We start from the raw sequence: 15,483 nt of genomic DNA on the forward strand, positions 1-15,483 counted from the left end.
GCTGTTTTTCAAAAGCACACACCACTAACTATAATGAAACTAGAATTTACTTCTGTTATATCATCTTCTTTGCTTGTATGCTGTCAGTATGGCTGTCTTTTGTTTTTTCTATTTTCTTATAAAAGCTTTCTTTGTTTTCTAAATTCAGATTGTTCTTTTTTAAATCCAGACTCTTTTCCAGTGTCCATAATCTTTTTTTTTATGATGGGTTTTCTAGTAAGGCACATACATAGATATGTAATAAGGATATACCATAGAATTCTTATAAGGACATTTTAAGCTTTTCAGTCTGCTCTTGCTAGCATTTTGCTTGCATTATTTTGACTGTCTTTTATGATTGAGTGGTGTGTAATGATGTCCCAACTGTTTTACTCAGATCAGTTATAGTGACTTTCACTGCAGCTGAGAGAAATGGTTAAAGATTATTTTTTTGCAATACTCATTACCTTCAATTTATGACTTTGAATTTACTCTGCCATAGAACATTTTTTTCTGGCTGCTATAACCCCTGAACTGCAGATAAAAACAAGTTGTTCACCAGTATTAACTTTTTAAGATGTAGCTATCCAGAAAGAAAAGGGGAGTCTGAAAAAATGATAGTTGTTAAATATCTGATTTACCAGGTAGAAGTATAAGAGCAGAAAACGTATGCAGAGATCGTCTAGAAAAGACTATAATTCTGTTCACTAAAGTGGTAAGTATATTCTCCATACAGTTACTGAATAGATTTGAGCAGTGCAGTCCCCAGTCCCCAATATGTATGTTCCTTAAAACCAGTAGGTTTCAGATTTTGACAAGAAGAAGGTACTGCAGCTTGGAACTTCTTTGCTATACAATAGCCTTTATTTTATTTTATTTTATTTTTCAGAAATGTATTTGTATGTTCATGCTGACATAAATCACAGGAGCAAAGAATCCATTTCCTTAGTGCAAATAGAATGGCATTCTATAAGTAAATTATTAACTAGTCTTTTGTTTAAAAAATAAAAATAAAAAATCATGGTCTTTATTAGAAATAATGAGGTTTTTCATCCAGTTAAGTACTTCTATAAGTACTTAGATTGCTATTTCTAAGGCGCTGTTAGTTCTATTGAATCTCTGGCTAGTTCTGGTTTACTGAAAGAAAATTAACAAAAATAACCCTTCTCTTTCTCAGTTTTACAGTCTATGACTTCTGTATAATATAGTACATTTTGAGTTTTTAGCTAATTCTGTGCAACCATTAATTGTGTTACCAGAAGGTGATTTTAGCATTGACATTTGCTTTGCCTTTAATAGGTATAAAACCTAATGACTTCCCATTGTTTGCAAATTATGTTTTGGGACAATAGTTCTAATTTAAATGTTTAGCATAATTATAATAGGTGGGAGGCACACATAGCCGTTAGTAAAATTGAACTGAAGGTACTCAACTCAACATTCTTAGTCTTTATCATAGTACATCTTCTTTTGAACTAATAAGTCTTCTTTTAACTAATAAGCAGAGTATGGGGGCACATCTTTTTTCATCTTTTTTTTTTTTCCCCCTCAGAGACCTGGAGAGAAAGCACACGTTATTCATAGATAATCTACCACCTCTAGAAATTAAGATGTAAGAATTTAGCTTTAGGCATTTTTGCAAGTAGTAGAGATTAGGAAGTTGTAAGCACATTCTAGACCACAAGTTAGAAGAACTAAGGTCAAGAAGTAAGTGCTTGTTCTGCAGTGTTGGGTGCATGGGGGGAAAAAAGAATTTAAACTTCCTACACTTGCACCTCCTATCCTTATGTCCCATGTGTTTAATTATGAGAATGTCAGTAGTATCTGGTATGCCTAATGAACAGATAGTAAGTATCTGTAGTGACCAATTTAAATATTTTTCCTTATGTTCTGTGTACATTGGAATTGCTTTTTGTGATTCGGTATAGGATGTCTGGAAATTGGCAATAATTTCCTGTATGTTTATGGTCCAGTGAAAATACAGAGGGTTGCCTCTCCTTAGTAGTTACCCATTTGGAGGCTGGAATTTTTTTAAACAACATGAACCTTAAATGCTGCTCTAGAAGTACCTGTGGATATCAATGTGCTAAAATGTTGACAGCTTTAATTGAAGTGGATGTGTTTTACATACTGTGTTGCTATCAAGTTGGTCAAGTTGAAAACAGGTATTGTTCCTTAAACTTTTAACAAAGGATAATTTTGAATGTGAATCAAGAATTTAGTGGAGAAACTAGTGCTTCATTAAGTTTTGATACCGATCTTTTCCTAATTTCCTCCTTTCAATTTTATTTTCTATAATTCTGTATAAATAGAAAGCTTTTCTGTAATTTTTTATGAAAGTATTTAATGCAAGACTTGCACAAAAATTAATTTGATTCTTTTGCTCTTCTCCTTGCTTAATTTCTAGCTTTTGGACTTCCTGGATCAACATCCTTTTTCATTTACGTCTTTAATTCAGAGATCATTGGAATTTGCTGTAAGCTATGTTTTCACAGAGGCTGGTGAAGGAGTTGTATTTGAGCGCTTCATTGTACAGTGTATGAATCTCATCAAGATGATTGTAAAAAATTATGCTTATAAGCCATCAAAATATATTGAAGGTACTGCTGCTATTTACTAAATATATTTTTATATTTTGTGAAAAAAAATTAGCAAGTTGTAAGTGAACTCCTTTGAGTCATACTTTTGAAGCACTTAATGCATCAATACTTAGTAATATGCTTCTGTCTCTATACAGGTAATTCTTGTGTTGGTGGTTAAAGTGTTGATATATATGGACATAGATTTGCCAAACATATACAGTGTTTGTTTTGGCTGTATAGCATGAAGTATTTGTTTTTATTGCTGCTTTCTATAACCAGTGTTAATTCCTTAAAACAAAAACAAACAAAAAATGTTATCCTAGTTGTTTTTAACATTATATTTGGATAAACTTTTTGAATAGATATAAACGAAACCTTCTTTGAATTCTGTGTTTTTTAATTACATTCTTCAGTAATGTGGTGTGTGTGTGTGTGTGTATATAAAGCAGTAAAGCAGTGTTTTTCACTTTAGTAGCTGTAAAACTTGATAAATATTTTGTGAAGCTGTACTGACTGAAAGGCTGTCTTATTGTAGTGTTTGAGAACTCCCATAAAATTAAATTACAGAATCACAGAATGGTTTGGGTAGGAAAGGACCTTAAAGATTACCAAGTTCCAACTCCACTGCCATGGGCAGGGACACCTCCCACCAGACCAGGCTGCCCAAAGCCTCATCCAGCCTGGCTTTGAACACTTCCAGGGATGGGGCATCCACAGCTTCTCTGGACAACCTGTGCCAGTGCCTCACCACACTTATACTGAAGGATTTCCTCACTATTTAATTGTAATCTGGATTTTTATGCGTTTCATTTCAGATAGCAGTCCTGAAACTCTTGAAGCACATAAAATAAAGACGGCATTTTTCACATATCCAACACTAATGGAGATATGTAGGAGATTAGTCACTCACTATTTTCTGCTGACAGAGGAAGAATTAACAATGTGGGAAGAGGACCCAGAAGGCTTCAGTAAGAAACTTGTATAGTTGGCCACAATTTATTTAGATATGGGTATAATATATGTACCTCCTACAATATTGGTTGTTTACTTTTTGCAGTCTTGCTAAATTGCCTCCAGAGGGAGTGTTTTCCGTAATGTGAGAGCTTTCTCAGTTGTCCATGACACTCACATTTAAATACTAAACTTTGTTTGAACCATAGCTGAAATAATGCTTTCTCCTTTTCTTTGTGAAATAATAGCTGTAGAAGAGACAGGAGGAGATTCTTGGAAGTACAGTCTCAGAGTAAGTATTTCACTTTGAAATAAAACATTCTACATCTCCACGTGTGCTTCTTGATAGTCTTATAACCAGGAGAGATGATAGGTGGTAAAAAGATAAGTTCATGTTTCTCAAAAAAATCTTTAGTTAAAGAAATTTAATTCAAATTAATGTAAATGAACTCCATTTGTTTATCAATGGTTAAACTTTCTGAAATGTATTGGAAACTATGCGCTTCATATTCTAGAAGGGAGGAAAAGGAGTTTGCTTCAGCATTTTGTGTTGTATAGGATCTGGTGGTTATTGAAGAGAAATTGTCTCTTTTTTAAACTGATAACTGATGTTATCACTAATGACTTTATTAGTATACATGATGAATGAAGTTTCAGATGCATCTGTACCTTTCAGATCAGATCAAAAATGTTCTTTTGGAGTGAATCTCCCAATTATCCATGCTGTGCTTTGCTTTGCAAGATCTCAAAGCATATTTGCTGGGTTACTTTCAGATTAAAATAACTTTGCATATCTAGTGCAAGTATAGCATTCAGTCCAAATGACTGAACTAATGCAAAGGGAAACTGAGTGTGGTCGTTAGCTTCTCAGTTTTTGTGTTACTTCACAGATGCAGTCTTGTACCACAGAGCTCGCTAATATTGTTTCATATTATATGCTGTATAAAATGAAATGATATTTCATATAAAACTAATTTATCTACAGAAGATTACATTTCAAATTGTGGCTTTCACTGTAAGGTATTCAGTACTTAAAAAATTCAGCATAAAATACATTTTAATTGCCATTTTCTTGACTCTGAAACGTTTGTGTTTTTTTTTTTAATTTTTCAGCCATGTACAGAAGTTCTTTTTATTGATATTTTCCATGAGTACAATCAGACTCTGACCCCTGTGCTTTTAGAAATGGTTCACAGTCTGCAAGGTAAGCTGTTTGAAACATACAGAAACTGTAAAATGTAGTGTTCTTTGTTTTTTATAAACTGCTTTATCAACTTTTGTCAAATACTAAACAATTTAACCTTGTGATAGCTAATGCTACATAGCACATTCATTCTGTATTCTGTATTTGAAAGAATTTGTTAATACATTAAAATTTTTAAACTTGCTATAAAAAAATACAATGTGTACGTAGGAAGAGGAAATCCTAAGGATTCCTTCCTTTTCAGTGTGACTTTTAGATGACTGACAAAGATTGAAGCATTTCTGCTTCTGTGAAGTTTCAGGCTTTCTTGAGAATGGTGAAGTTTAATGAAGTCTGTGAATTATTTTTTACCAGGAACTTTCTGTTCAAATGTTGCAAGACAGTTTATGTTGATTTTTCCATGTCTATGCAAGAATCGGGGGGAAAAAAACATTTAAATAGAAAGCTCAAGGTATGCTGTTGTTTTGGAGGGTCTAGAGGACTTTCCAGCTCTGTACAATCTACTTTTAAAATCTTAATCTTTTTCTATATGAAACAGAAGCCTTTGCAGGCTGAGAAGTTACTTTTTTTTTTTTTTTTTGCTCCCAAACTTAAGTTAAGCATCCATAGAAGATAACAAGTAATAACTGGCCCTTTTTCTCTAGTATTTTGGCTTAGGTTTTGTTTCTCCAGGTTGCATCTTATGTAATGTTTTGTATTTGACATATATATTTGATATATTCTACTATAATGTTTTGTATTTGAACTTACCAGAATGACTCAGTACATCCTATTAAATAGAAACAAGGCTCAGAAAATGAATGTTTATTTCTGACTTCACATCCAGAACCTCTTCATATACACAAGTTTCTGGATGGTTTGCTGTGGTTTGATACTGGGAACTGCAGATCCCTTATAGAAGTGTTATTTTGTTTTCCGAGAATTATGAAAGATACTATTTTTATGTTATCAGATACTCATACTTTTTTTCCCTGAAGACCCTTAGTACCCATTTCTGGGTATTTTCAGTTTGAGACTTACAGTTAAAGTACAAGATGGTATTAAGAATTCATTATTTTCAAGACTTGGGAAAATTTTTACTTAGGCATTCTAAGCACACATGCATAAACATATAAAGTATATCAGAACTAAGTCTGGGTAGTAATTGTTTGCAGTGTCTACCTCATGGTAGACACGGTCTTCAATCTGCTCATTAAAATACAAATTCTGACTTGCATATTGCCATGAAAGGTAATTCTAATCTGAGGAAGCAAGTCAAGAATAGGTTGTGAAAGCATATTCACTGAAAAAGGTGTAAAATGTGAAACACTGACTTGTAAGTAAAAATAACAACGTAGTCCTAATTTAGAGTATAGTTAGTTGAAGCATAAGCTCTTTAAGAAAGCATCTTGCTTGCAGTCTTTATTTTAGTTATGCTTTTTTCTTTAACTTTTTGTCTTGTAGGAACTACCAACATGGAAGATACCAGTGCTATACTGATTAAAGATGCTGGTAAATTAAATTTTACTTTACCTTTGAAGGAACAGAGCTGCTATTGTGTATGTGCTTGACTTCTTAAATGTTATATGAAGCATATGCAAGATGTATTTTTTAAGACATTTGGAAAGTAGGATCTGAGTCCTATTTTTCCTTGAGCTTGATGTCAGTGTTAACTTTTAGAGAGACTCGTGTAAATATATGATACTTTTTCAGCTTTTTAACAAGCAATTAGACAATGTCCTTTACCTTCCTATTTTTTCCTCTCTGCAAGTAAATGAACTGCAATGCTGTCATGACTATATTTTATAAATAGGGATATTTTTTGGCAAAAGAACTGTTTGAGGCCTCTACTGAAACAACTCTTGATATTAGAATGAGATCTTCATTGTTCTTATTGCTTTTAACTATTTTCAGGAGTGTTTAAGTTATATGCATTGCTTTTGTTTGTTGCACTTACACTAGCAAAAGTGTTTTTAGTCTTAAATTTGACTGAGTATTTAGAATTAAAAATAAAACATTAAACAAAACAATAAGCATGACTTTATTGTTTTTTCCCAGTGTATAATGCAGTTGGACTGGCTGCTTATGAGCTGTTTGATAGTGTGGATTTTGATCAGTGGTTTAAAAACCAACTACTAGCAGAACTACAGGTTTCTCATAACAGGTAAACACCTTGGTTTGGTATGTATTTCTTATTTAAACATGAATTATTGTTATAAGTCTGGTAAGATAGAAGATCTGATTGCAAAATTACAAAATGCTTGTTATTTATAACACATCCACCAAATGAACAGAGGCATGAAATACGAATATATAAACACTCACACATGTAATGTTCATGAAACTGATATTTTGTTGATGTTTGTTAGTGTGGTGGCTATTTTCCACTCTCTGTAAAGATATTATCACTCTGTCCTCTTGAAGCTCTTTGACTTCACTAAACTTTCTCAGCACAGCCATATTTTCTTATTTAAAGAAAATTTCTTAGGCCTCCAGACTTCCCAGAACCCCTTAGGCAGCAAAGTCCTCCTGAAACCTGTGGAAGTGATTTCTGTGAAGCTGTAGTTTAGCCAACGTGGTGATTTGTTCTTCTGTACTAGTACAAGCCCCCTGTAGCACTTTTCAGTTAATTTGGCCAGCAATAAAATATGGAAGTAGGGGCAAATTTGAATTACGTTTACAAAGTGTGAATGATTACAGTCTGGTTCTATGTGAAAAGTCTTACATAGTTTGTCTGCCAAGGGTTTTTCATCCCACCAAAGTCCTCTTCGCTTGGATGGCCTTCATCTGAGTACCTGTCTTTAGTGTCTAAGGTACTGTCTAAGTCTTTGGTGTTTAAGGTATTTTGAAAGATATTTTTTGGTACCTCGGAATAGAGATGGACGACTCCGACTAGGAAGACAATTTTCCTCCCATTTCCTCAGGCTGTCACCCTTCCCTTGGGGGAAGAATGCTAAATGCTTTTCTACTGCTATCCTCATTAGGTGAATTCCAAATCACCCTTTGACTCAGAAGATGTCTTACTGTGCTTTTCAAAGTCATTGGTAGTGACCCTAATGTCCTTTGAAAAAATTAGCTATTTTTTCTTCTGTATTTGAAATTCAAATAACGGTTGAGTCTGGTGAAATAAAATATGAACTAATTTGTATGCTAATGCCCTGAAGAGCTGCTTTAAGTTGTAAATGACTTTACATAACGAGCTGCTAGTTGACTTTTTTATTTGTAAATGGCAGTTATAAACATTTTCTCTACAAATACAGTTAAATTTCATGTACAGTGGAAGGTCCTGCTAAACTTAAATACTTGCCATTACAATATACTTCTCTTCTAATTATTTACTTTAACTGTGTCCGCTGATGTTTTTTTTTTATTTTCCTCATTAGTCTTTTTTTAATATCACAAATCTGTCCTGCTATCTGCCAGCGGCCAAGTACTGTAATGGTTATGCTAAATGTCAGAAAAATGGGAAAAAATGAGAGATCCTGTATATATGATTGTTCCTTTGCTGTAATGCTGCCCCAGCACCAGTCTCTAAATAAAGCTGATGTCATATTGGCAGCATATTCTGTTTTTGGCATATTTATGGTGGTATATTTATGCAATCTACACATATATCATTAGTAAAAATTGACAAAACTTTTCCACAGGTGATACAGTTGTATTTATAGTAGGAAAAACCATTTGATTGGCATTTGTGATATCCTGGGATGAAATTGCTGTGGGGGCAGGAGCTTACAGTAGTTATTGCTGTGTTATGCACAAAATAAACAGTGTTTGTGACAACTTCAAGATTCATTTAGGAAAAGTGGTGGTTTTTTGTGTGTGTGTTTTCAGACATGAATTTGTTTCCCAAGCCTTCTGGTGAAGAATTTTGATTTGATAAAAAAAAAAAAATTACTACATTAAAGTTACAGAAAGTTGGTCTTGACAAAATAATTTTTTAATAGTTGTTTTGCAGAATATTGTGTTCGTATTGATTGTTAGATTTATTTTTCATCAAAGTATTTTAGAACAGCAAACATAATGAATGAATATAATATTTTTTCCCATCTTTTTTTTTTTTAAGGTATAAACCAATACGTCGACGAGTAATCTGGCTGATTGGACAGTGGATTTCAGTTAAATTCAAATCAGACTTGAGGCCTATGTTGTATGAGGCAATTCGTAACTTGCTTCAAGACCAAGACCTAGTGGTAAATATAAGAAATGTTTTGGGTTACACATTCTCTATAAACATAAGTGAAACATGCATACTGTACCGTATATAAACTTTGGAAACTCCATAACATCACACTTCAAAGTCTGTTGTGTCATGCAGAAAATAATCTGTTTGGAAGTTTGGGGGGAGTCTGTGGAAATGCTGGAAAACAAGTTTGCAGGCATGAAACCAACTTAAGATGTCCACTAGGTGATAAATCTGGGAAAATGAATGGCAAGAGCATCCGTTTTTGTAACAAAGTTGTGAGGCATCTTGAGATAGATTATTTATTAACTCAGGAACACTTTGTGTAGATAAACTATATCACAGAATATCCTTGTTTTATGTGGTATACAATATTACTTAAGCATCAACATAGCTATTGTCTGCTGGCAGATTATGGTAAATGTCATTGGTTGCTAAGCTGCTGTTTGAGCACAACTCTGGTTCAAGCAACAATTTCAGTTTACCAGCAGGTGAAGTTAAGTTGAGAACCTGTATTAGTGTTTTTTTTTGTTTTGAACAGACCTAGCATCTACCCAACAAACAAAACAAAAGAAAAAAAAATATGAAGAAAACTGCCAAAACCTAGATAGTTTGTTAGTTAAATATTACTAGCTGGCAATCTAACAGTTATTTCTGTGACAGCTTCTCCAGACAGCTTTAGCAAAAGCAGGATGAATTTTCCTGCCAATGCTATGACTTCTTAGTTAGTGCTTTCCCGATATCTACCAGGGAAGAACATGCTAGCTTTTGAGATTGATTTATTTGCTTTTTGGGTGACAGCAAGACATGAGATAATATCAAATTAAACTCCTTTGCTGTTACAACATTTTCTATCACAGGCTTATGATGGAAAGATCTTGCTTAATTCTTTTTTGACTTCTGTGAAGGTTTTGCTTGAGTTGTTTTTCCAGGTAGTATCTCCAGGCAATGCCAAACAAACTGCAAACGATACTAAAAGCAAACTAAAACGTGGCTTGACTAACTAACCAAATTTCTTGTATCAGAAGTAGTGTGGCCAGCAGGACTAGGGAAGTGATTGCTTCCCTTAACTTGGCCTCTGGTGAGGCTGCACCTCAAATAAATACTGTGTTCAGTTTTGGGCACTTGACTATAAAAAGGACATAAAGGTGCTGGAGTGTGCCCAAAGAAGAGCAACAAAACTGGTGAAGGATCTAGAGATTAAGTCCTATGGGGAGCAGCTCAGAGAGATGGGATTATTTAGTCTGGAGAAAAGGAGGATCTGGAGACCTTATTGCTCTCTTCAACTACCTCAAAGGAGGTTGGAGCAAGGTGGGGGGTCAGTGTCTTCTCCCTGGCAGCAAGCGATAGGACAAGAGGAAATGGCCTCAAGTTGTTCCAGAAGAAGTTTAGCTTGGATATTTGGAAAAATTTCTCCACTGAAAGGGTTGTGAGGCATTGGAAAAGGCTGCCCCATGGAAGTAGTTGCCTCACAATCCATGGAGGTATTCAAAAGACAGATAAAAGTGGTGCTTAGAGATATGGTCAGCAGACTTGGCAGTACTAGGTTAATGGTTGGATGTGATGATCTTGGAGGCCTTTTCCAACCTAAAGGATTCTATGTTTTTATGATTCTGTAACCAAATTTCTTAGAGGGTGACAGAACACAAAGAACAATTCAATTACTAAAATAACTGGTTTGATGTTTTTAGATACTATGTTGATAATCAGGATAATGTTTAATGGACATAAGTGTTATGCATATTTTGTCTTTCAGGTTCGTATTGAAACTGCTACAACACTGAAGTTAAATATCCTTTTAGTAACATAGAAACTTGATTAATTCTAAATTAGATGTTACTGGAAAATAAGCAGCTTTAAACTTACTACTAAAATTTTCACATTATAATTGTTATGTATTCATAAAATAATAGCTTGCTGTAGTCTTGTGCAATGTGCATTATTTTCCTTAATGGCTTTTTACCTGTTGATGACTTTGAATTCAGAACTGACCAGTTCTTACCGGTAAGAGCATCTATATGGATGTATTCTCGTGAGCTGGAATATCCATAGAGAAAAGCAGGAAAAAACATGTCCTATTTCATTTTAAACCAAGTTATTTAGTAATCAGTGTGCCTGCGTCTGCATTTATTTTTAGTTTTCATAGGGCAAAATGTGAAGATTCATGTTGCTGCCCTTAAGGTTGCTGATGTGCAGTATTCAGACAGACAATTTAAAACCTGGCTATTACAATTTCTTTTTGTGGTGTTTAGTACTTTATATACAACGTGTTACCAGATGCTAAGATTTTTCATGCTCAGACAGTATGTATGCTGTTGTTAGTGAGTAGTTTCCTTCTTGCCTGTTTCAAACAGTACTTCCAAACATTCTGTTGCACATCAGTACTAAACATAGACATGTGGTTAAAATAGTGCATTAAAAACATGGATTTGTTCTCCTATTTTGGTGTTTCTTAATGTGGTCATCATTGCTGGCATTGAATAAACAAAATGCTACTTATAAATGCAGCAAAAAATTATGTTGATATTTAAATGTAGCAGGTGTTTGTCCTCATTAGGTTGAGACCTCTGTGTTAACTGTAACTTTGGGGGGGGAGGAGGAGGGAATGAAATGCAGAGTGTATCTATACTCTAAACATTGGTTAAGATGTCTTTTTAAGTTCAAAATCTAATTTTTACCTTCTGATCCAAGAGCTGGAAGACCATACTTTTGCTCTAACCCTAGCAAAGTGTTCCGTCTGGAGCGAAGGTTTTCAGCTTCATAGAATTTTGTTTGTGAAATCATGTTCATACTATCTGAAACACGAAAATGATCTGTGTTCAGATTGATTACATACTTGAACTGTTACGTAAGAGCGTATCTGAATTATGGTGGTTAGTCTGTGGATATCTAATGTGCGTTTTTCCAAATGAAAGAGTAACATTTTGCACACTTCTATGAAACTTGAAAGTCACTTAATCTTTCAGTGTTGTAAGTGTACTGAAAAACTAACAATTCATATTACTGATTGGAAAGGGTTCTTCATCAAGAGGGTGGTTGAGCACTGTTTGGACAACGCTCTCAAAATTAGGGTTTGATTTTTGGGTGGTACAGTGTCAGGAGTTGGAGTCAATGAATGTTGTGGGTTTCTTTCGACTCAGGGTGTTCTATGTTTCTTGGATATTTTTTTCGATGGTCTAATACCTAGTTCTTTTTTTTTCTTTTAGTATCTGGAATCCATGTTTACACTGCTCTTTCAACTACTTCAGGAAGTAACAGAATGTGACACAAAAATGCATGTTCTTCATGTTCTGTCATGTGTGAATGAGAGAGTCAATGTACAGGTATTTTTTCTTCTAGAATTCAGACAGTGTTAGCTTTATATTAACACCACAGAACTTACTGTTTTGGGCTTTTGCAAAAATAGTAGAAAAATAGCATTGGTTAGTCGACTGGTTGTTGTTAGAGTAGGTGCCTGTATTATTTCCTTTATTTGGTCATCTACTTTTTAGTTTTCATTTATCTCTTTGTGTAATATTGTTCTTGTTCCATGTTCTGGTTTAACACGTCCGGCAGCTAGATACCACACAGCCGTTTGCTCACCCTTCCCCCTCCCTGTCTGGGATGGGGAAGAGAAATGGGAAAGTGAAGCCTGTGAGTTGAGATGGAGACTGTTTATTAAGACAGGAAAATAATAATAAAAATAATAATAACAATAATGATGATAATAGTATTACTAATAATGTGTACAAAGCAAGTGATGCACAATGCAATTGCTCACCACCCGCTGACCGATGCCAGCCTAACCCCAAGCAGTCTGGCCCTCCCACCCCAGCTAGCCACCCCTATATATTGTTCAGCATGACCCCATATGGTATGGAATACCCCTTTGGCCAGTTTGGTTCAGCTGCTCTAGGTCTGTCCCCTCCCAGCTCTTGCTGTACCCCCAGCCTGCTTGTTGGCAGGACAGAGTGGGAAGCTGAAATGTCCTTGGCTTGGTGTAAGCACTGCTCTGCAACAATTAAAACATTGGGGTGTTATCAGCATTCTTCTCATCCTAAGCCAAGACATAGCACCCTACCAGCTACTAGGAAGAAAATTAACTCTGTTCTAACTGAAACCAGGATATTCCATTACTATAACTTTTTAAATTACTATTTATTTGTGGGATTCACTCACTTTTTGGAGTACAGAATGCATTTCTCTGCTTATTTTAATGCATTTCTTGCAGTTTTCATTTTTTCCATTTTGTATCTAGTTATATCATCTTACATCTGACCTATAACTTTATTAAACCTTATATATTAGACATTTCTGGGGACAAAATGCTTTATATTCCCAAGGAATTCTCATTGGCATGGGTAAGGGTTAGGATTGCCTGTACAGCACTAGTTAACACAAACTTGGAATTTAACATGCAGTTACCAACTTCCTGCTAAAGTATATAGTTTGGTTTAAACTTAAAAGATGATATTTTTTGCAGAAGTAAAAATGAATCGTTGACTGCTTTTGTCTCTCTTCTGGTTTGCTGTATTACTCTATTAAGGGCAGAGACAGTGCATGCTTTGTAGTTTCTCCACCTTCTACAAGTAATTCTGTGTGAGAGCCAAATGTAGCTCTCTTAATTTTCCCTCGTAGGAACAGTCAATGTGATAGCAGATTTATCTGCATTTGTATTTATATCAGCCATGGAAGCAGCAGGAAAAGCGACTTCAGTAAGAGTCTTTGAGTCTGTTAAGGTTAATTCATTATTAAGTACTGTAGTAAAAAAGTAGACTAAAGTTTTAGCCATGTAGAGCATCATAGAGAAAATTAGGTTAGGACAACCATCTGGAGGTACAATGCAAGCTCACACAGCATGTCAGAGTTTATTCAGGACCCTCTCCAGCTGAATTTTGAACATCTCTGACAATGGCAATTCTGCAGTCTTTGTTTTGAACTGAATGCTTGGTGTTTTATAATAACTGTGGATAAAAACTAGCATCTGGCTATTGACTGTTGTTTCTGGGAGAAAGCAGTTGCTGTGTGGTTTTATTTGTGCTTTCTTTTTAGTAGGGGAGAAGCTTTTCAGATGACACTCTGTGTGTCATCTGAAGGGTTCATATAGGTTTTAGAATTATGTTTAGTGTCCTGTCATGGGCTCTTTCATTCTTGTCATTATCACAGGGTAGATGTAACCCTGTAGTGATTCTGTCTTTCTCCCCAGAGCTGACAACATTGTTAGTTTGAACTAGAATTCAGTGGGAAGTGACGATTTTCTTATTTCCATTTAAAATTTTATACTATTCCTTCTCAAAAAAAAATCTAAGTTTTGATGTACATTGGAACATTTATATCTGAGTTTACTTCATTTTTCTTGCTTTTTGTACTTTTCACCATTTTGGAAAACTTCTTAAACTTAAAATAATCTTTAGGGATTTATAAATGCTTAATTCTCAAATCTTAAGCACAGAAAACAAAACTCTAGCTTGTTAATAGTCCTGCTGTTACAGATGTCAAGAGAACAGGCATACACTTAAAATGTGCAATAGGTAACTTCTTGGTTATTTTGCTTGCAATTGAGTTTGTGTTTTTTTTTTTTTTTTTTTTTGCTGAAGTCCTGTGTGTTTTTTTTTTGTTTTGTTTTCCCAGAAATATGATGATGATAGATGTAACAGCTTCAGATTAGTGTCCTGCTCTGGAAACTTAGTATGTTTGAAAACTTCATATAAAATAGCATTCAGGAACTACACTGTCTCTAAGGATCCTTTTTCCTGGCACTGCTTCTGGCTTCTGGCCTTCTTAATTCAGCAATTGTGTTGTAGTGAAGACGCATATGATGCAGATATTGAAATGTCTTCAGTTATTAAGTTACCATTCATGTTCTATTTAATACTTAAGCTTTATTGTCACCACAAATGTTACCATGTTAGATGTGAAATGTTAGCAGGTTGTTTTCAAACCCCTGTTCGGTCAGAAATCACTTCAGTCACAGAGTAAGGAATATGCTGTTTAAGGGAAACCTCTTAAATCTGTCAGAAATCATGTTTGGGGTAAATTAATGGCATTTTTTCACATATTAAGAAACACATTTGTGTTTTGAACTTCAGATACGACCATATGTAGGATGTTTGGTTCAGTATTTACCACTCCTTTGGAAACAGAGCGAGGAGCACAATATGCTTCGGTGTGCCATTCTGACCACTCTAATCCATCTTGTTCAGGTAAGATGTCAAAAGTACAGAAATGTTGCTGGTGTTTCCTTCACTTTTCTCTTATCAATCATGTCTGCACGCTCTCAATGTGTACGTGTGTTTGGGGGGGGGTATAATTTTTTACATATTTATATAGATAAATTTGGATATACTTTACATATTTTGGCTTTAAAGACTATTTTTAAATGCTATTCAGTCTTATAAAAACATAGTGCTATGAATGGAGATAACCACAGCTATTCGTTTATATTTATAATATTTAAGTATTCAACTGTTTTGTTTCCAGAGGGTTGTTCAGGAAAAGCAGTTCTTTAAGCACATAAGCTTGTGTTCTGGAACATTTTAGTTTGGTTTTGTTATCTTGGAATTGAACCTCTTTTGGTGTCTGTAAAACATCTTGTTCTGGCTTCCTTTCTATCCCAGAAGACATTC

General features: G+C 34.6%; 1 protein-coding gene across 3 annotated transcripts in view; it reads left to right on the forward strand.

Annotated features, from left to right (window-relative positions):
- IPO11 (importin 11) overlaps nucleotides 1-15,483 on the forward strand; it is a 98,116-nt gene that overhangs the window by 32,447 nt on the left and 50,186 nt on the right. For all 3 annotated transcript variants that reach the window (XM_082782870.1, XM_082782869.1, XM_082782871.1), the window contains exons 11-22: nucleotides 624-694; nucleotides 2,387-2,579; nucleotides 3,377-3,529; nucleotides 3,761-3,804; nucleotides 4,626-4,716; nucleotides 6,160-6,207; nucleotides 6,754-6,859; nucleotides 8,762-8,888; nucleotides 10,635-10,668; nucleotides 10,842-10,882; nucleotides 12,085-12,201; nucleotides 14,947-15,060. In XM_082782870.1, the coding sequence (XP_082638996.1) occupies nucleotides 624-694; nucleotides 2,387-2,579; nucleotides 3,377-3,529; nucleotides 3,761-3,804; nucleotides 4,626-4,716; nucleotides 6,160-6,207; nucleotides 6,754-6,859; nucleotides 8,762-8,888; nucleotides 10,635-10,668; nucleotides 10,842-10,882; nucleotides 12,085-12,201; nucleotides 14,947-15,060 (1,139 nt within the window). The remainder of the gene's footprint in view (nucleotides 1-623; nucleotides 695-2,386; nucleotides 2,580-3,376; nucleotides 3,530-3,760; nucleotides 3,805-4,625; nucleotides 4,717-6,159; nucleotides 6,208-6,753; nucleotides 6,860-8,761; nucleotides 8,889-10,634; nucleotides 10,669-10,841; nucleotides 10,883-12,084; nucleotides 12,202-14,946; nucleotides 15,061-15,483) is intronic.

Source organism: Aythya marila, assembly GCF_965140915.1.
Source record: "Aythya marila genome assembly, chromosome: Z".
Taxonomy (NCBI): Eukaryota; Metazoa; Chordata; class Aves; order Anseriformes; family Anatidae; genus Aythya; species Aythya marila.